The sequence below is a fragment of the Primulina eburnea genome, chromosome 7 (assembly GCF_022965805.1).
Source record: "Primulina eburnea isolate SZY01 chromosome 7, ASM2296580v1, whole genome shotgun sequence".
In the NCBI taxonomy this organism is placed as follows: Eukaryota; Viridiplantae; Streptophyta; class Magnoliopsida; order Lamiales; family Gesneriaceae; genus Primulina; species Primulina eburnea.
The window spans coordinates 38,063,076-38,085,563 of NC_133107.1; the positions used below are offsets into that span (position 1 = coordinate 38,063,076).

At 41.1% G+C, this 22,488-nt stretch overlaps 1 protein-coding gene across 1 annotated transcript; it reads left to right on the top strand.

Moving 5' to 3' along the window:
- The first annotated feature begins 210 nt into the window (after window positions 1-210).
- Window positions 211-2,306, top strand: LOC140835913 (uncharacterized). The gene is made up of 2 exons (XM_073201324.1): window positions 211-1,516; window positions 1,741-2,306. Exons 1-2 carry the CDS (start codon window positions 211-213, stop codon window positions 2,304-2,306), a joined length of 1,872 nt encoding a protein of 623 aa, XP_073057425.1.
- The last annotated feature ends 20,182 nt before the right edge of the window (window positions 2,307-22,488 follow it).

Below are 22,488 nucleotides of genomic sequence, written 5' to 3' on the forward strand. Positions count from 1 at the left end.
ATGCTTCACCCAGTCTGGTCTCTGAATGGCCCGGCTTAATCATTTAAGTTTTTATAACCTCATTCGTCACAATCTTGTCAATTAATCAGCATCTGATTACAATAATTAAATCTCGGGCATTACACAAACTGTACTTCGGCTAAAAAGGCATGGGATATCCTTCAATGCCATTGTGAAGGATCTGAGAGTGTGAGACGAACCAGATTAAGGATGCTTACTTCCAAATTCGAGATGATGAGGATGGAGGAATCTGAAAGCATACTTGAGTATGATCGTCGTCTACGGGAAATTGCTAATGAGGCATTCAGTGCTGGAGAATCAATCTCCAGTGAGCGTCTAGTAAGCAAAATTCTTCGTTCTCTGCCTGAAAGATTCAATATAAAAATCTGTGCAATAGATGAAGCTAAAGACACGTCCAAAATGTCAGTGGAAGATCTTATCAGCTCACTACGCACGTTTGAGATGAATCTGGACATGCAAAAGAAGGATAAAGGGAAGACAATTGCACTTCAAGCCTCTAATGACTCCTACAATGAACTTCTACAAATATCTCAGGAAGTAAATGATTCCGATCTCTGCGAGGATTCTATATCTTTTATTACAAAGAAATTTGGGGATTACTTGAAAAGAATCCGGGAAAAGAAAAAGGATGCACAACCCTCTAGATATTATAGTCTTCCTGAAAAGCCACAAAGGTCTCCTGCAACGTTACCCACTCAAACTAGGAACGAAGGCAAGGGACAACTCATATCAAGGAAGTTTGATTCAGTGCAGTGTAGAGAATGCCAAGGATTCGGTCACTATGCCAATGAGTGCGCAAACAGATTACGTAAGAACAAATGGTACAATGCATCCCTTAGCGATGAAGAAACTGATCCTGAGGAAAAGCCCACTGATGAAGACAATCAAACCTCCCTGACTGCACTAATGACAGAAACCAGCTGGCTACAAGTGAATCCTGCAGGTGTTGCCCTAGGTGTTGCTACACCTGGGTACAACACCCGCGAAAAATCAGTCTGCTTCAACTCCACAGTGTCTGGGATCTTGGACAATGTTGATCTGGAGGTTGATGGTGAAGAACTTACTCTTGAAAATGTCCAGGAGCTTTATGAAGAACTATTTGAAGACTGGACCAAAAGAAACAAACTGAATGCGAATCTGGTGAAAGAAAATGCTGATCTAAAGGCAGTGGTTGCTAAACTTGAGGTAATGTTGAGCAAAAAGGATTTGGAACTGGGAAAGACCAGAGAAGATCTTCAAAAAGCAACTGAAACCTTGTCCAAATTTAACACAAGCTCATCCAAGCTGGAATCTATCCTTCTGATGGGAAGAGATGACAAGAAAGGCCTAGGATTTAAGGACAGTGTGTATGAAACAGGTGAATCCTCCAAACCTACTGTTTTTGTGAAAGAAAAAACTGAAACGTGTATACCATCACACACTACATCTTCAATCAAAAGCTCTTCACCGAAAAAACAAACAACTGTACCTATTCCTAAAGAAAAAAAAGACGCAGGTATATATGTCATTACTGTTTTAAGCCTGGTCATATCAGGCCATATTGCTTTGCACTCAGGGACGATCTCATGAATCAAGAGTCAAGGCAGATGTTGCCCCGAATGTTGTCCAGCACTCTTCGCAACACCTCCTACCATCGACCTATAGTAAGACAAATTTGGGTCCCAAAGGTAAAAACTCACTGCAAAGTTGTCTACACTTCATTAAAAACTAACACTACAGGTCATTGGTACTTCGATAGTGGTAGCTCGCAACACATGACGGGATCTAAAGAACATCTAATCGAGTATGTTGAGCAAAAGTGTGGGAGAGTGACCTATGGAGGGGGAGCAAAAGGAAGAATTGTAGGAAAGGGCACACTGAATGTTGAAGGATTGCCAAAACTTCACAATGTGCTTCATGTTGAAGGATTGAATTCAAACTTGATAAGCATAAGCCAACTATGTGATGATAATTTGTTTGTTAAATTTGACAAACATAACTGTGAAGTCTTTGATGAATCGAATGTGTGTGTTATGACAGGTACAAGGTCCTCAGACAATTGCTACCAAATAGGAGAAGATCTCTCGTGCAAACATGTGCAAATCACCGAACTTGATCTGTGGCATCAAAAACTAGGACATGCTAACTTCAAAACCTTGAAAAACCTGAGTAAGTTCGATGCAGTAAGAGGTATGCCGAATCTCTCCTCTGGTATACCATATGTGTGCGGTGACTGTCAAAAGGGTAAACAGACTCACGTGTCACATCCAGTGTTGCCAACACCTGGAACAACACGGTGTCTGTAATTACTACACATGGATCTTATGGGTCCTATGGAAGTTGAGAGTCTCGGAGGTAAGAAATACTTTTTCGTATGTGTCGATGACTTTTCACGTTTCTCGTGGGTTAATTTTATTAAAGAAAAGTCAGATACATTCGATGTTTTCAAAAACTTGATCACTAGAATCACTAACCTCGACAGTCTGAAGATAAGAAGGATCAAGACTGATCACGGTAAAGAATTTGAAAATCGCACATTTTCATCATTCTGTGACAGAAAAGGTATTTCTCATGAATTTTCAGCACCAAAAACACCACAACAGAATGGGATTGCCGAACGAAAGAACAGGACTTTGCAAGAAATGGCAAGAGTAATGCTAACTTCTAAGAATCTTGCAAAGCGTTTTTCGGCAGAAGCCCTAAACACAGCATGCCACATTTCAAATAGGGTGTATCTAAGGAGTGGATCAACCATGACCTCTTATGAAATCATTATGGGAAAGAAGCCTAACCTTAGATACTTTCATGTTTTTGGCTGTGTATGCTACACCTTGAATGACAGGGATCAACTGGCTAAGTTTGACTCCAAGAGTGATAAGTGTCTGTTTCTCGGTTATGCTACTAATAGTCGTGCTTATCGTATGTTTAATCTCAGAACAAGGACTATTATGGAATCAATCAATGTTGTTTTTGATGATTGTGCAGATCTTAAGAAGAAAACTGCAGAAGATGATGTTGAAGATCTGATAGAAACTCAAATACCGCTGAAAACAACAGGTGTTGCTCCCGATGTTGAAACATCTGGCACAACATGTGACACTGATGTCAACAAATCGCAAGAATGTGTTCACAGCGATAATGAAGAAGCTGATGATGGACCATGTATCCCAAGCAAAATCCAAAAGAACCACCCCTCGTCTCAAATCATTGGAGGAATGAGTGAAGAGATCCAGACCAGGAAGAAGGATAAAATTGACTATCGAAAAATGGTTGGACTTGTGTGCATGAGTACCATGTACTCGCAGGTTAGGTTCTCTTGCTTTGTGTCTCAAATTGAGCCAAAAAATGTTATGGAAGCATTAAAAGACGAATTTTGGACTGATGCTATGCATGATGAACTTGAAGATTTTGTTCGAAATGATGTGTGGACTCTAGTTCCACCACCTGACCATGGCAATGTCATTGGATCAAAATGGGTTTTTAAAAATAAAACCGATGAGTCAGGAAACATCATTCGAAATAAAGCACGGCTGGTTGCTCAGGGGTACACACAGGTTGAGGGGGTTGATTTCGATGAGACCTTTGCTCTTGTTGCCCGCATTGAGTCAATCCGGCTCCTACTTGCCATTGCGTGCTACATGAAAATAAAACATTTCCAAATGGATGTTAAAAGTGCATTCTTGAACGGGTTCTTGAATGAAGAAGTTTATGTGAGACAGCCAAAAGGATTTGAGGATCCGCATAATCCAAATCATGTGTACAAATTGAAAAAGGCTCTCTACGGCTTGAAGCAAGCACCCCGTGCATGGTATGAGAGGCTGACTGACTATCTCCTTGACATCGGATTTACACGAGGTGAGGTAGACAAAACACTTTTCATTCAAAAGGCCAAAGGTGAGATTCTTATTTGTCAGATCTATGTAGATGATATGATCTTTGGTTCTTCGTCACAACAACATGCCAATGACTTTGTTGAGTGCATGTCATCTATGTTTGAAATGAGTATGGTTGGTGAGCTAAACTTCTTCCTGGGTTTGCAAATAAAACAGATGCATGATGGGATCTTTTTATGCCAAAGCAAGTATGCCAAAAACTTGATTAAAAAATTTGCAAATGAAAACACCAAGCACATGAGAACTCCTATGGGATCAACTGAGAAATTATCCAAAGATGTTGCGGGGGAAGGTGTTGATAACACCCTTTACCGTAGTATCATAGGAAGTCTCTTATACTTGACTGCTAGCCGCCCTGACATCATGTTTAGTGTGTGCTTATGTGCTAGGTACCAATCCAATCCTAAAATTTCTCATCTGAAAGCTGTTAAACGTATTCTACGTTACATAACAGGAACAATTGATTTAGGACTATGGTATACACACGAAACTAACTCAAACCTGGTAGGTTTCTCCGATGCTGATTGGGCTGGGGATTTAGATGATAGAAAGAGTACTTCTGGGGGGTGTTTCTATCTTGGGAACAATCTGATTTCTTGGCACAGTCGAAAACAGAATTGTGTATCTTTATCCACTGCTGAATCAGAATATGTGGCAGTTGGAAATGCTTGTACCCAACTTTTATGGATGAATCAAATGATAGAAGATTATGGACTTAAAAGCGAACCCTCAATGGTGTACTGTGATAATTCTAGTGCAATTAACATTTCAAAAAACCCAGTACAACACTCTCGAACTAAGCACATTGACATAAGGCATCACTTCATTCGAGACTTAGTAGAAAAAGGATTGATTAGAATTGATTTTGTTGATACAAATAACCAATTGGCTGACATATTCACAAAAGCTTTGGACTTTGAGAGATTCTCCAATTTAAGGAAATCTCTCAGCATGTGTTTTGCTTGATCATTCATAGATGTTGCCCCAGATGTTACAACATCTCGGACAACATCTTATATGCATGTGCATTTTTAGGACTTAGGCATACCACATTGCAATCATACTGTGTTATGTTGTGTTGACACTATGTGACATAACTTCTCTGATGCACTTACAATTCCTTAGTTCCTCTTAAAACTTCACATCTTTACTTTTGATCTATGTCACAAAGAACTAGCCGATTGGACATGTGACTCTAACCATTGCAACAAGTCACCTTATAGAAATTGAAAAGAAAAGATGTGGGTCTGTGTTTAGAAGGAAGATGGAAAAAGCTATCTAAAAGAGCCCAACGAAGGCTGTGCTTTTAGTATGGAGCTACCCCTTCTAAAACTAACACAGAAATAGGAGACAATGGAAAAAGCTACCTAGGTGAGTCCAATGAAGACCGTTCTCCTAGTGTGGGAGCTGCCACTCCTATGATCAGAAGGCTGTTAAGTCACCAAGTATGAAGATAATCAAATGTGTTTTCAGGAATTATGAGTGATGTCAGGAGATGTTGCCAACATTTGTGACAACACTTCATCTGTAAACATATCTCATATTATCTCCCATGGATCTATTTCTGTTACATTCTGTTTTGAGGCATAATTAGGTCATGCATAAACATATTTCCACGAATATTGGCGTGCCAAAAAGTTATTCATAAGTCAACAAATCAAAAATTCGATGACGATCCAGCCTGTGGGAAAATCTCGACTGGCCATGATGCTTGATGTCTAGTGGAGCGAAAATCGATGCGGGGTATCTCTGGGAATTTTGAATGAATTTTTGTGCGCAAAATTATCTCTGTACTCATTTTAAGGGTCTAACGGCTAATTTTGTTTGTTAAGCTTTATTACCGTTAGATTTACAAGCAATTACTCTGTGCTTAATTGTGATTATCAGACTCCCCACTGTTCACTCACTTCACCATCACCATTCCCGAAACCCTAAGCAATTGCGCAAGCTCACTCACAATTTCATCTGAAATCCCTCTCTGTTTGACTTGTAATTTCCATCCATGGCAGGCAACGGATTTGATCCCCTTGACATCCGAAGTGAAATGGGACACACAGAAAATGCTGCCACCACTGAGACAACACCGGCTACAACACCCCCTGTCGAATCGTCTCTGCCATTGGCGCTTGCGACTGAAGCTCCAGTTCCCTTAGAGGTGATTGCTCCTGGTGAACCCGGGAATGCCTTTGATGTAGAGAATCCACCGATTATTCAAGTATTCGATCCTCCCGTTCGACCTGTCCATCGATCCAAGAGACAGGCTGGCTATAATCCTGACCTCACACCGGGTAAGCGGTTTCGATACAAAGGGCAACCATCCACTCGCCCATCGCTAATTGACCCTGCAGGGACTTCAGGCGATGACTCTGCTGATGAGGACTTTGAATTGGTTGCACGTAAAAAACCTGCACCCCGCGTTACTGTTGTATCATCTTCTTCGTCCTCATGCCAAGCTGATGATGATGTTCCGCCTGTGCGTGCCCCCTCTCCTATATTGTCTCATCATAATCCTATTGATGAAAGTGAAGTTGAAATTTCGTTGGCCCAATTTATGGCAAATCTGAAACATCAAAAGAGAAAGGCTCCATCATCGTCTACTGCTTCTCATACCTCTCCAAGTCTCACTATATCTAGCAAGTCTAAAGGTAATTCTGCTGACGACGATGTAATACCCGAGCATTTAATTACCGTAATCTGAAATGATTTGGATATGATTACTGTAATCGGAGATTAATCTGAAATAATTTATCGAATTAATTGAGATAATTATAGACGGAACGGATCGGATTAGAACACATGTGAAAGGTGTAAATTGTGTGTGTAAATTAATGTGTTGGCGCACATGCGCGATCAAGATTGGCGCACATGCGCGAGAATCACAGTAGGGCTGGCGCACATGCGCGAAGACAGGCGCGCATATGCGCGACACCTCCCGAAGCCTTGGCGCATATGCGCGAGTAGAGTGGCGCATATGCGCGGGAGGGCCAGAAGGGGTGGCGCATATGCGCGGAATTAATGGCGCATATGCGCGAGTAGCAATTTCGCCGAGACAGTAGGTCTCGCGCATATGCGCGAATAGTGGCCGCGCATATGCGCGAGACGTGGAATGAAAAGGGTGTGCCACTTGCTTTCTTGCATGGTATGGGTATATATATATATACACACATGCAAATCTCATATTCAGAAGAAACGAAACGGGAGAAATCGAGAGAAAGGGGAAAGCTTTGGTCTTTTCTTTAGAAATTGATTTATGAGCAAATCGTTTATCTGAATTGGAATCCGACTTCAGTTCTGAACTCCTCTCGCTACGAGCTACACAAGGACGTAAGTTTTATTACGTTTAGACAAGATTTGAATTTCTGATATTGTTAAGAATTGAATATGATTCAGATATGGTGTTTCTGCTACTGTAGACATCGTATAATTGAAGTCAGATTGAAGAACAGATTGTTTATGTATTTGTTATGATTTTCAGAGTTGATTTGATTGAGATTTTATATCAGATTCGTATTGTTATTGAGATTATCATTTGTATCAGTATTGATGTCGAAGTCTGGTATTCTATTTGTGATGTTTAGACTGACGGGGTTATCGAGACAGTATTGTTATACCGTCGAAACATCAGTTGGTACAGATTGATCAGATTCAGTATTGGTTTCTGTTATCTTGTGATATGGTTAATATGAATCAGATTGTAGTTTATTCAGATATTGACCAGACAGATTTTGAATTGGATTATACATTGATACATTGTATTGATTATTGTCATTTCAGATCAGATATGGACAAATTCGACTTCGAGACTTCGTCTTCATCAGACGGGGACGACAAAAGTATAATTCATGTGATATTCGGGACGAACAACTCAATTGAGATCGCGTTGAGTTGCCCACTAAATCACATACTATACTCTTGTTATGTTTTATATGATTATGTTATGATGATAAATTGTTATTCATGCATTAAGATAGGACAGTCTGGAGATCAGGCAGACTCTAGACGTTCGGCGATATCTCAGCTTAGGGGAAGATCACCTCCTCTATTGTAGATGTGGATACAGATCAGGCCGAAGTCTAGGAATAAGACGTACAGCACCTCGATTGGTAGGGTAGGTGACAGCCAGTGACGTCTTATTCACCCCGGGATCCCTAGAGTTATAGTTGAGTCGAGTCTAGACATGATTTGATTAGGACTGCATGCACATATGGACGTGGTTCCTAGATCATGGGACTCATCGTTATTGCTTCCAGTTGTGCTAGCATGTTTTTATGATTTAGATTGGTTATATGCATGTTTAGCTGATTTGAAGTGTATGCTTGTTGTGATTAGATTTCATAGCTTATGAAATCTAATGTTTTGATTTTATTCGTGACAGCATGTTTCATGAATTATTTTATGTATATACATGTTTACCATGTTTTATACTGGGATTTATTCTCACCGGAGTTATCCGGCTGTTGTCTTGTTTTGTATGTGTGCATGACAACAGGTGGGGCTGGATCAGGGTCAAGATGATGATGAGAGAAGATGAGGGTAGCGTGGTGATTCCGGACTTACAGTAGACTTGGTTTTATTACTGGACTTTAGTAGTTGAACCTTAGATTAGCTTGTTGTACTTTAATACTGAAATGTATTTTATACAGACATGTATAGTATTTAGATTCCATTACCTTCCGCAGTTTTATATTTTAAAAAGAAAAATTTTTAGACCCTGTTTTATCTTAATTGATAATTAAATCCCAAAGATGATTAGCGTCCGGGTCCCCACAACATGTGGTATCAGAGCATTAGGTTCTAGAGCTGAAGGTTCCTAGAGCTGATAGTTCCTTTAGCTATAGATTCTTTAGCGATAGATCTTTTAGAGATAGAAAAGATTGAGCGGGGTAGATGAATTTTCTTTCTTTCCTTGCATGTGTGTGCTAGCATGAGATTGATTCTAATGTTAATTGACATTGTGTGCTAGCATGAGACTATGTGTTACTGCTTTAAGATACATGTTTACCTGATTATATGATTTGAATGGGTATTATGTATTCTTGAGTATGAATCAGATCGGATTCATGATCAGCAGTAAGATGATCATGATCAGAAAAGATTGGCACAGATTTGCAGTATTGGGTTACTAATGTTGGTGGTAATCAGATATACCTCCCCGAAGGATTTTGGAAACAGGCAGTACATCGTATGAGCAGCCATATATACCAGAACCGCAGATAGATGTGTCAGCGACTCCGATGGAAACCAAGTTGGCAGAATTTCAGTTATTTCAGCCGCCGATTCTGAGTGGTACAGAGACACCTGAAACGTGTCAGCACTGGGTTGAGGACATAGAGATATTGTTTGATCTACTGGATTGTACAGATGACCAAAGAGTATTAGCACTACGTGGTACTGTGATCACGTGGGAAGTCTTCAAGACTGAATTCTATCAAAGATTTTTCTCCGCCTCGTACCGAGAAGACAAGAAAGCAGAATTTGAGAATTTAAGTCAAGGTCAATTGAATATTGATGATTATGCTGCTAAATTTTCTACTCTGTTGCGTTTTGCTCCTCATATGGCTAGGGATGATGAAGCTGTAGTGAATCAATTCATTAGAGGATTGAATTCGGAGATAGTTGCATTCATGAATCTACAGCGACCCTATCACTTTGCTGATGTCTTGAGTAAAGCAAAGAGAGCAGAAGAGAGTTTGATTCGACAATTAACGAGGTTGTGTGTGAAGCAACCCCAGACACCACAATCCCCTTCGAGATTTGAACGTGGCAGCACGAGTGGAAAGCAAGATTTGCTGAAAGCTCGGAAGAAACAGTTCAAGAAGTTAGGCAGTGGTTCCTCCAGTTCCAGTGGTTCCTGTAGAACCCGATTTCAGTACACGTATAACCCATGCATTTATTTAAATTATTAAAGCATTTAATTAATTTTAAAGAAGTTTAGTCATGCATATTATTTAAATGCATTATTTTTAATTTAATTACGTTTATGCAATGCACGTTAAAATATATTTTTCGAGTTTCATGTTTCAGGCGATTATTCGAGGCGGGATTGAGGAAAAGACCCGGGGACGATTTTTGGCAATTTTAAAAGTGGTATTTTATTTTTAGTTGAGTTTGGGGGTATTTTAAATAATTTAGTGAGTTTTAGTATTTTGAGCCTAAACATTTAATTAGTGATTTTTAAACTTTTAAAGTCTAGTATGGTGTGTGAAATTTTAACTAAAGAGCTTTATTTAAAAGTTAAGTGTGAGTTAGTGTTTTGGATTAGTAGACTATTATTTTAATTAAACAAAAGTTAGTCTCCTAATATTTTAAAACACACGCTACACACACAAATTACACACTTTTACACACACCTGTAGCGCACAAAACACACACACAAGTCTCAATTCAAGTTTCATTATTTTGAGAGAAAGAAAACCTAGGGTTCTTAGCCTAGAGCAGCCGCCCCCTTCCCCCTCAAATTCCAGCAGATTTCGGTCAATATTATTGCAAGAAAACGGTGCCACGTTCGTCCCGGATCAAGCCCCTCTCTATCTCCGCTTCGGTGACGCCGTTTCGGTAACGTTTGATATCATAAGGCACGTATATTCTGTTCTTGCTGTATCGATCAAGTCATATTATGTGTTGCGTTGATTTTTATGCGTAAAAGTTATGTATCATGTTAGTAGTTTGAGCGGATTATAGATCGGATCAATTTCGAGGGTAAAATTTTAGATCTAAAACTCGTTTTTGCTGTCTTTTCAAATACTGCGAATTTTCTGTTCATATTTTGGGAAAACTTTCAACGGCAAAAACGTAGAAATTTTCGATACCTTCGATTTGATATAAAGTACGAGATTTTTGGACGAAAAATGAGAGAGTTATGATATTTTTCGTGTGACTGCTCAAACTGTAATTTTAAGAAAAGTTTGGTATCATTGTATTTTTGAAGTTTTATGTTGCAGGCTTCGTTGGAAATCGACGGGCGATCGTTGCTGCGTATAAGTATGTTAGTATTGAGGTTTGTTGTATTTTTCATGGTTTTCGTTGGACGTCGTTAGGCGTTTGAATCGGTTTAAAGTCGTAGGAAATCGATTGATGTCAATTGCATAATTGGTGTTGCATTGTGTTGTATAGTGGGCGTCGTATTTTTGAGGTGTTTGTATAAGTTTGATGCAATGTTATAGTGTCCTAAGAAGGGTCTTAAAGTGTTGAACCATTATATTCAAGTGTCAACTTGGGTGTGTAGACAGTGTATAAGATTTCTCGCAGGTTTCGACGTACAGTGGCCACACGGACCCGGACACGGACCTGAGCACGGGGTCCGTGCCGTTACTTTTCACTTAGTGCGTCTAGGCAGTACGTACACGGACCCCCACCCGGACCCTCTCACGGGGTCCGTGTCTTCATGTTTCAGTCGATGCCTTCTTCCAGAGCCTACACGGACCCCCATCCGGACCCAAGCACGGGGTCCGTGCCCCTCCTTGTTCACGGCACGTATGATACAGTAGGTAGACGGACCAGTACACGGACCCGGGCTAGGGGTCCGTGTACACACTGTTTGGGGAGAATATTATTTTTGGTTCCAAGGTTTGATGTCATGGGTTAGTGCAAGGATTGTTAAGGTCATGTCATGGGAGATTATAGAAGGTCCTAAGATATGATGGAGCTCGAGAGTAAGCATCATTTCTCTACGTTTAAGTTATGCAAGTTAAGATTGAAATTCATGTTAGTATGTCGCAGCGACGGCCCCAGCCGAAGTCCAACGAATCCCACAGCGCCAAGTAAGTATGTATGACGTGCAAGAAAGTATTTTAAGCTTTGAGGTATGCTAATTGTCTTGTGACCAACGAAAGTTAAGGATTGGAAAGCGTTAAATCATGAACAGGGACCAATCCGCCCGTTAAATTATGAACGGGTTAGATCGTGGTTGTGAAGCGTTAAATTATGAACGTGGATCAACTGGCCTGTTAAATCATGAACAGGGATCTTATGTATGCGACAGTGGATACGTCCCTGTCAGCCCAGTACTGTGGTGAGTCTGATCAGGCGTTTATCATGTTAAGGGTCACTTGCTTTGAAACATCCTCCACGTAAAATTATGCAGTTAAGTATGTTGAAGTATGAAAGCATGTTTAAGAAAAGTTTATGTTCATGGCACGTCGTAGTATGTATGTTCAAGTTCAAGCTTATTTCAAGTTGAAGTTTATGCAAGTCCAATTTAAAGTTATGTATGTCCTATTTTAAAGAAGCATGCGATTTTTATTATGTAGTACTCGTTACTTCCAGTTTATACGTGTTGAGTCTTTAGACTCACTAGACTTGATCGATGCAGGTGAGTACGATGCGCAGGAGACAGGAGGTGGCGACCAAGGGGCAGGCTTGGGCTGAGTGGCAGGCTAAACCCGAGGACCGCGAGCTTATGTTTATGCAAACTTTTAAACTACTCTGATGTTTTGTTTTTTTTTATATGAGACGTTTTGAGACAGCATTCTTTTAGCAAACGTTTATTGGATGATGGAATATTTTAACGATATTTATGTGAATGTTGGGTGACGTCCGTACAAACGTTTTATTTGAATAAAATTTTTAATTTTTCCGCAAATTCCAAGTAGTTAAGTACGGTTCGTTACAGTTGGTATCAGAGCGGTGTTCTTGTAAAGGGTTACGCCTACTGCCAGTCGCAAGAAGCTCTCGAAGTCACACCTCAAGTCTGTAAGTTTTAAAAGTTTTGAGTTATGCTATGTACTATGCATTAAGTCATGATTTCAGCATGTATATGTTTTAAGTTCAAATTACGTGCATCTTTTGTCATTGGTATTATAATCATGCATGTTGGGTTTACGTGTTGGGTAAATTATGTTAAACAGTATGCCTCCTAGACGTGAGATTAACCGGGAAGATAGGGAGGAGGACAGAGAGCCTCGAGGCGAGGAGAGAGCCAATCCTCCACCACATCCACCACCCGACATGCAGGCCCAGATGATGGCCGGAATGACTCAGTTCTTTGCCCAGTTTATGGGTAACCAGACAGTGGCTGATGCAGGGACGAGACCCAGAGCTGAGGCTGTCTATGAGAGATTCAGCAGGATGCACCCAGACAAATTCTCAGGGACGACGGACCCATTGATAGCAGAGGGATGGGTTAAATCCATCGAAGTAATCTTCGATTTCATGGAGTTGCAGGATACTGATCGAGTGAGGTGCGCTATCTTTCTACTTCATGGGAGTGCAAGAGTTTGGTGGGAGAGCGCATCCGTGATAGTTAACCTACAGACTCTCACGTGGAATGGGTTCAAGGAGGTGTTCTACTCCAAGTACTTCACTGAGGAAGTGCGTACAAAACTGATTGGAGAGTTCATGACACTACGACAGGGAGATAGCAGCGTAGCTGATTATGTGCAGAAGTTTGAGAAGGGTTGCCAATTTATGCCCTTGATCGCCAATGATGCTCAGGCCAAGGTGAGACACTTTCTCCTTGGGATGCGGCCGATCTTGCGCCGTGACGTGAAGGTGGTAGGGCCTATGACCTATGAGGTCGCAGTAGCGAGGGCGTTGGAGGCAGAGCAGGACATGAGGGAGATTGAGAAGGACCGCCTGGGCAAGAGGCCCTTTCAGGCACCGCAACAGCAGCAACAGTATCAGCAGCGGCCACCATTTAAGAAACCTTACCAAGGGCAGCCTGGAAAGAAACCTCACCATGGCCCACAGAAGGGCAAGGGTCCGATGCAACAGCAGGGGGCGCCTCAGAAGCCCGCCGCTTACCCAGTGTGTCCTAAATGCAACCGCCAACATCCAGGACCATGCTTGTATGGATCAGGCAAGTGCTTCAAGTGTGGTGCAACCGACCACATGCTTAAGGAGTGTCCGCAGTGGAAGCAACCAACCCAAGGGAGGGTTTTTGCCATGCATGCTCAGGAGGCAGATCCAGACACGACTTTACTGACCGGTAAACTTTTCTACCTAAGCTCAGTAGTATTTTGCCTTGCATGTGGAATTTTACTTGGGATTATTAGGATGCTAGTGTTGTTAGGATATATTTGGGTCATTATCTTGTTAGCATTTTGGGAATGACATAGGACATTGAATTTTATTATGCGTAAGGTTAACGTTAGTATTTTGGATATAAGTCGTATTGTGCTAACGTATCTCAGGGAACATTTTTATAAAGAGATTAGCTACCACTGCACTGATAGATTCAGGAGCCACTCACTCCTTTATATCAGAGACCTTTGCTAATCACCTGGACATCAAGTCCATCGGTCTAGACTTAAACTTCTCAGTGACAGTCCCATCAGGGGAAGAGTTGTTAGCTACCAGTGTGATCAGGGATATCGATCTAGAACTACAGGGCCACCTAGTGTATGCAGATTTGATCGTTTTGCCGATGCCAGAGTTCGATATCATTTTGGGTATGGACTGGCTGACTAAGAACAGAGTTCTAATCGATTTTCAGAAGAGGTCAGTGTTGGTCAGACCGCTCGGTATGGAGCAGTTTTTATTCGAGCCGGTTAGATGGAGAAGTTTTCCTCGTATGATTTCGTGCATGCAGGCGAGGAAATTACTTTCAAAGGGATGTCAGGCTTTCTTGGCCAGTGTTATAGCAGCGCCTGACGTGCCCACTCCTTCTATTTCGGAAGTGCCAGTAGTCAGTGAATTTCCAGGCGTCTTCCCAGACGACGTCGCAGGCCTTCCAACAGATCGAGAGGTGGAGTTTGCCATTGACCTCATGCCAGGTACAGTGCCCATCTCTAAGGCACCGTACAGATTAGCTCCAGCAGAGATGCTAGAACTCAAACAGCAGATTCAAGAACTCTTAGACAAGGAGTTTATCCGCCCGAGCTTCTCACCGTGGGGCGCACCAGTACTCTTTGTGAAAAAGAAGGATGGGAGCATGAAACTGTGCATCGATTACCGTGAGTTGAACAAGGTAACGATCAAGAATAAGTACCCGTTGCCTAGGATCGAAGATTTGTTCGATCAGTTGCAGGGAGCTGTCGTGTTCTCCAAAATCGATCTTCGATCAAGGTATCACCAACTGAGAGTAAAGGATGCAGATGTGCATAAGACGGCTTTCAGGACCAGATACGGGCATTACGAGTTCTTAGTGATGCCGTTTGGATTGACCAATGCTCCAGCTATTTTCATGGATCTCATGAACCGAGTATTCCAGCCGTTCCTCGATCAGTTCGTCATAGTGTTCATTGACGATATCCTCATATACTCGAAGAGCCATGAGGAGCACGACCAGCACTTGAGGACAGTTTTGCAGACTTTGCAGAGCCGTAAGTTGTATGCAAAATTCAGTAAGTGCGAGTTCTGGTTGCAGAAAGTCGCGTTTTTGGGGCATATAGTGTCTAGTAGAGGGATTGAAGTGGATCCAGCCAAAGTGGCAGCTGTCAAGGAATGGGTAGAGCCAAAGAATGCATCAGAGATCCGCAGCTTTTTGGGTTTAGCGGGTTACTACCGTAAGTTTATTCGGGGATTTTCGTCTATAGCAGTGCCACTCACTTCACTAACCAAGAAAAATGCTAAATTTGTGTGGAGTGATGAATGTCAGAAGAGCTTCGACACCTTGAAGCAAGCTCTCATTTCAGCACCGGTGTTAGCCATGCCATCAGGGCAAGGGGACTATGTGTTATACACCGATGCATCTAAACTCGGTTTAGGAGCAGTGTTGATGCAGCAGGGTAGAGTTATAGCTTATGCTTCCAGACAGTTAAAGGTGCATGAGAAGAACTACCCGACTCACGATTTGGAATTAGCCGCAGTTGTCTTTGCATTGAAGATTTGGAGACATTACTTATACGGCGAGAAGTGTCAGATTTTCACCGATCACAAAAGTCTCAAATATTTCTTCACGCAGAAAGAGCTGAATATGAGACAGAGACGGTGGTTAGAACTTGTGAAAGACTATGATTGCGAGATTAGCTACCATCCGGGAAAAGCTAACGTCGTAGCAGACGCTTTGAGCAGAAAAGTGGCAGTCATAGCACAATTGTCAGTTCAGAGACCTCTTCAGTCTGAGATTCAGCGGTTTGGTCTAGAGGTTTATCATAAGGGCAGAGCTCCTAGACTGTCTAATCTGACAGTCAAATCTGACTTACTAGACCGCATCCGAGCAGGACAGTCTTCAGATGAGCAACTACAGAAATGGAGACTGAAGGACGAAGCTAAGGGCAGTGTTTTGTACACAGTGTCAGATGGTATCGTGAGATACAGAGGCAGGATGTGGGTGCCTAGTGTTGATTCGATCAGACAGGATATTCTGACAGAGGCGCACGCATCTCCGTATTCTATTCACCCAGGAGGTACCAAGATGTACAAAGACCTGCAGATTCTGTATTGGTGGCCAGGGATGAAGAGAGACATCCGCAGATTTGTATCTGAGTGCCTCACATGTCAGCAGGTAAAGGCAGAGCATCAGAGGCCAGCAGGTTTGCTTAAGCCCCTCCCTATCCCAGAGTGGAAATGGGAGAACATCACTATGGATTTCGTCGTTGGGTTACCTAAGTCAGTCAGAGGTTTTAATTCTATTTGGGTTATAGTGGACCGACTCACTAAGTCAGCGCACTTTCTGCCAGTGAAGACGACTTTCTCCATAACGCAGTATGCGGAGCTTTATATTAAGGAGATAGTCCGTTTGCATGGTTTCCCAGTTTCGATTGTGTCCGACAGGGACCCAAGGTTTACATCGTCCTTCTGGAAGAGCTTGCATGCTGCCATGGGGACGAAGCTACTGTTTAGTACGGCTTTTCACCCGCAGACAGACGGTCAGTCTGAGCGAGTGATCCAGATTCTGGAGGATTTGCTAAGAGCCTGTATGATTGATTTTCAAGGAACTTGGGAGTCTAGACTACCTCTAGTGGAGTTCACATACAACAACAGCTTCCAAGCATCTATTGGTATGGCTCCCTATGAAGCGTTGTATGGTCGGAAGTGCAGATCGCCAGTTCATTGGGACGAAGTTGGTGAGAGAACAGATCTAGGCCCAGAGATAGTTCAGCAGACTGCAGAAGTGGTGGTCAAGATTCGTGACAGAATGAAGACCGCCCAAAGCCGTCAGAAGAGCTACGCCGATAAGAGGAGGAGAGATCTCGAGTTTGCCGTTGGGGACCACGTTTTCGTCAAGATAGCACCCATCAAGGGTGTTATGAGATTTGGGAAAAGAGGCAAGTTGAGTCCGAGGTTTATTGGACCGTTCGAGATTCTTGACAGAGTTGGGACATTAGCCTATCGTGTAGCCCTTCCGCCGAATCTGGCCGGGGTACACAATGTGTTCCACGTCTCGATGCTAAGGAAATATTTGGCTAACCCTTCGCACATTCTGAGTTATGAGCCTTTGCAGCTTGCTCCAGATTTGTCTTATGAGGAGAGACCGACTCAAATTCTCGACAGTCAGGAGCGCAGGCTCCGGAACAAAGTGACTAAGCTAGTCAAAGTTCAGTGGCTGAACCAATCAGTGGAAGAGGCCACTTGGGAGTCAGAGGCAGATATGAGACTTCGCTACCCGGAGTTGTTCGGTAAGACTTAATTTCGAGGACGAAATTTATATAAGTGGGGGAGGAACTGTAGAACCCGATTTCAGTACACGTATAACCCATGCATTTATTTAAATTATTAAAGCATTTAATTAATTTTAAAGAAGTTTAGTCATGCATATTATTTAAATGCATTATTTTTAATTTAATTACGTTTATGCAATGCACGTTAAAATATATTTTTCGAGTTTCATGTTTCAGGCGATTATTCGAGGCGGGATTGAGGAAAAGACCCGGGGACGATTTTTGGCAATTTTAAAAGTGGTATTTTATTTTTAGTTGAGTTTGGGGGTATTTTAAATAATTTAGTGAGTTTTAGTATTTTGAGCCTAAACATTTAATTAGTGATTTTTAAACTTTTAAAGTCTAGTATGGTGTGTGAAATTTTAACTAAAGAGCTTTATTTAAAAGTTAAGTGTGAGTTAGTGTTTTGGATTAGTAGACTATTATTTTAATTAAACAAAAGTTAGTCTCCTAATATTTTAAAACACACGCTACACACACAAATTACACACTTTTACACACACCTGTAGCGCACAAAACACACACACAAGTCTCAATTCAAGTTTCATTATTTTGAGAGAAAGAAAACCTAGGGTTCTTAGCCTAGAGCAGCCGCCCCCTTCCCCCTCAAATTCCAGCAGATTTCGGTCAATATTATTGCAAGAAAACGGTGCCACGTTCGTCCCGGATCAAGCCCCTCTCTATCTCCGCTTCGGTGACGCCGTTTCGGTAACGTTTGATATCATAAGGCACGTATATTCTGTTCTTGCTGTATCGATCAAGTCATATTATGTGTTGCGTTGATTTTTATGCGTAAAAGTTATGTATCATGTTAGTAGTTTGAGCGGATTATAGATCGGATCAATTTCGAGGGTAAAATTTTAGATCTAAAACTCGTTTTTGCTGTCTTTTCAAATACTGCGAATTTTCTGTTCATATTTTGGGAAAACTTTCAACGGCAAAAACGTAGAAATTTTCGATACCTTCGATTTGATATAAAGTACGAGATTTTTGGACGAAAAATGAGAGAGTTATGATATTTTTCGTGTGACTGCTCAAACTGTAATTTTAAGAAAAGTTTGGTATCATTGTATTTTTGAAGTTTTATGTTGCAGGCTTCGTTGGAAATCGACGGGCGATCGTTGCTGCGTATAAGTATGTTAGTATTGAGGTTTGTTGTATTTTTCATGGTTTTCGTTGGACGTCGTTAGGCGTTTGAATCGGTTTAAAGTCGTAGGAAATCGATTGATGTCAATTGCATAATTGGTGTTGCATTGTGTTGTATAGTGGGCGTCGTATTTTTGAGGTGTTTGTATAAGTTTGATGCAATGTTATAGTGTCCTAAGAAGGGTCTTAAAGTGTTGAACCATTATATTCAAGTGTCAACTTGGGTGTGTAGACAGTGTATAAGATTTCTCCCAGGTTTCGACGTACAGTGGCCACACGGACCCGGACACGGACCTGAGCACGGGGTCCGTGCCGTTACTTTTCACTTAGTGCGTCTAGGCAGTACGTACACGGACCCCCACCCGGACCCTCTCACGGGGTCCGTGTCTTCATGTTTCAGTCGATGCCTTCTTCCAGAGCCTACACGGACCCCCATCCGGACCCAAGCACGGGGTCCGTGCCCCTCCTTGTTCACGGCACATATGATACAGTAGGTAGACGGACCAGTACACGGACCCGGGCTAGGGGTCCGTGTACACACTGTTTGGGGAGAATATTATTTTTGGTTCCAAGGTTTGATGTCATGGGTTAGTGCAAGGATTGTTAAGGTCATGTCATGGGAGATTATAGAAGGTCCTAAGATATGATGGAGCTCGAGAGTAAGCATCATTTCTCTACGTTTAAGTTATGCAAGTTAAGATTGAAATTCATGTTAGTATGTCGCAGCGACGGCCCCAGCCGAAGTCCAACGAATCCCACAGCGCCAAGTAAGTATGTATGACGTGCAAGAAAGTATTTTAAGCTTTGAGGTATGCTAATTGTCTTGTGACCAACGAAAGTTAAGGATTGGAAAGCGTTAAATCATGAACGGGGACCAATCCGCCCGTTAAATTATGAACGGGTTAGATCGTGGTTGTGAAGCGTTAAATTATGAACGTGGATCAACTGGCCTGTTAAATCATGAACAGGGATCTTATGTATGCGACAGTGGATACGTCCCTGTCAGCCCAGTACTGTGGTGAGTCTGATCAGGCGTTTATCATGTTAAGGGTCACTTGCTTTGAAACATCCTCCACGTAAAATTATGCAGTTAAGTATGTTGAAGTATGAAAGCATGTTTAAGAAAAGTTTATGTTCATGGCACGTCGTAGTATGTATGTTCAAGTTCAAGCTTATTTCAAGTTGAAGTTTATGCAAGTCCAATTTAAAGTTATGTATGTCCTATTTTAAAGAAGCATGCGATTTTTATTATGTAGTACTCGTTACTTCCAGTTTATACGTGTTGAGTCTTTAGACTCACTAGACTTGATCGATGCAGGTGAGTACGATGCGCAGGAGACAGGAGGTGGCGACCAAGGGGCAGGCTTGGGCTGAGTGGCAGGCTAAACCCGAGGACCGCGAGCTTATGTTTATGCAAACTTTTAAACTACTCTGATGTTTTGTTTTTTTTTATATGAGACGTTTTGAGACAGCATTCTTTTAGCAAACGTTTATTGGATGATGGAATATTTTAACGATATTTATGTGAATGTTGGGTGACGTCCGTACAAACGTTTTATTTGAATAAAATTTTTAATTTTTCCGCAAATTCCAAGTAGTTAAGTACGGTTCGTTACAGTTCCAGTCCGAGTTATACTGGAGTCTATTGCGCTAGGTATGGAGGGAGACATCCCACCGAACAATGCCAGGGAGTACCTGGTAGATGCAATATCTGCGGACAGCATGGGCATTTTGCTAGAGTGTGTCCTCAGAAGGGTTCCCAAAGATTCTGGGGAGCAGGACCATCGGGTGGCAATGCGTGAAAAACAGACCCAGTAGTTACAACAGGTACCATTCTTTATGATTATATTGCATACGTATTGATATATACTAATGCATTCGTTATGAGTATCTGTGAATGAGTAGTATGGAGATATACTGTATCTGTTGGGTCTGTGTATACTGTAGTAATGATTCCTTGGCTGTTGAGGAATATGTTGATATCAGAAATTTCTGTGACATATTATATACTACAGATAGATGAGGATGGGATTGGATTAGATTATGATGTACTTGTAATTATCTGATTTGGATTGCATTATTGACATGTATATGCTAAACAAGTACAGAAATATCGTAGAATGCGTTCCAGAAATGGTAAGATTAAGACCAGATCTAGTTGATAAATGAGGATTTTCGATCCAGAAGTCCTCAGAAATTGTAGGGTTTAGGACTCGATTATTACAGAAAAGAACAGATGGCATCCTTATGTAGTCAGTAGATCCACTGAAATCGAGCCTAAAATTTGATATTAATATCATAGTTAACTGGTGTTTGCTTAGATAAGATGTCAGATGGGTTCTCTATCAGAAAGAATTGAAAGAATTGATAGATTAAAGTATGGGCTAAGGAATCCAGTTGATTTTGTATTTCTCTTGAAGACATTTTAGTTCTGTCTCTAGATTGACAGATTATGTGTTCAGGGGTATTTTGAAGAATTATGCTTGTTATATCTATGAGTCCGGGATATATCCACAGCATCTAATTGTGTATATTGAATATTTGAAGACTGGGTTGAATATTCCGAGAACTGTGCTTATTGTATACAGCAATGGGTCAGGTATGGATCCGAAGGCAGTTATTGATACAGGTTTATATTCAGACTATGTGGTATCAGGAATGTCAGAATTAGCAGAATGTCAGATATGTTAGAACTTTCTTATCTGATTTGGACAGATTATCTTATTCTGATTATTTTATTCTCGTATTGCTGTATATCTGCTGAGTATTGTTATTGTTCTCTAAATCGGTATTTGAGACATTTTATAATGGTTGGGAATATATTCTATTTGCAGATGAGATATAGCAGTTGATCTGGGCAGTATGAAGATTTGGTCAGCCAGCCAGAATTTATTATGTTATGAGTTTCTTAAACTCACTAGATCTGTATAAGTTTTTTTTTATTCAGAATTCGATGTGATATTACCGTTATTGTGAATCAGTGTAATACAGTTTATTGTAAACAGTGGAAATCAGAGCAGAGTATCGTTTACAGTAACAGATATGTGACTTTGTGTTTGTATCAGACAGACTACTTCTATTGTGTGATGTCAGAATGTTTCCGAATTATTTATAGCTTTTGATATGGGTAGTCAGAGCCAAATGCCAGGTAGGTATTTCTTCATTATTTTATATTATTAACTGATCTTTTACAGCATAGTTCGAATCTGAACTCTCAGGCAGTGTCAGAATTGCACAGTAAGGAATTCAGTTTCATTCAGATGGTTCAGAATGTATGATATTCGAACCGATAGTGTTGGTATAGACAGATTTGATCAGTTATAACCGAATTTGTACCGAAAGGTTGGTAAAAAAAAATGGTACTGATATGTCTGGATCGCTAACAAAAGAAGCCAGAAAGCTAGGAATCAGAAGATTACTACCGACTTAGTATAATCCTGAATAGAAATGGAAGTACATTTCTAGGACTGATGTAATGATATTACCGCCATTTTCTTCAGACTGGGATATGGTATGATCGTGATTGATAGATTGTTCAATCTATATCTAGTAGTTTGTAAAGATGATGTACAAACAGAACTAGATGACAGAGATCCCTGTCAAAGAAATAGTCAGATTGACTAGAATGATGATTTCAAGTAGAGTATATCAGACTATGATTACGATTAAGTGGGTACTTATGGTAGGTTATATCATAAGTTGTTTCTCTGGCAGATTGTTTACAAATTGACAGGTAGTCGGAGTGTCTTGTTCAGATATTGAAAGTTATTGGTATAACTCTAGTGCTGAATGTTAGCATTAGTTATCAAGATAATTCAGAATGGATAGATGTAGGAAACCAATGTCGGATGATGATGATTAGGATTTGGAGCCGAAAAGGGAATATGTCCTTAATTGGAAGAAACTGA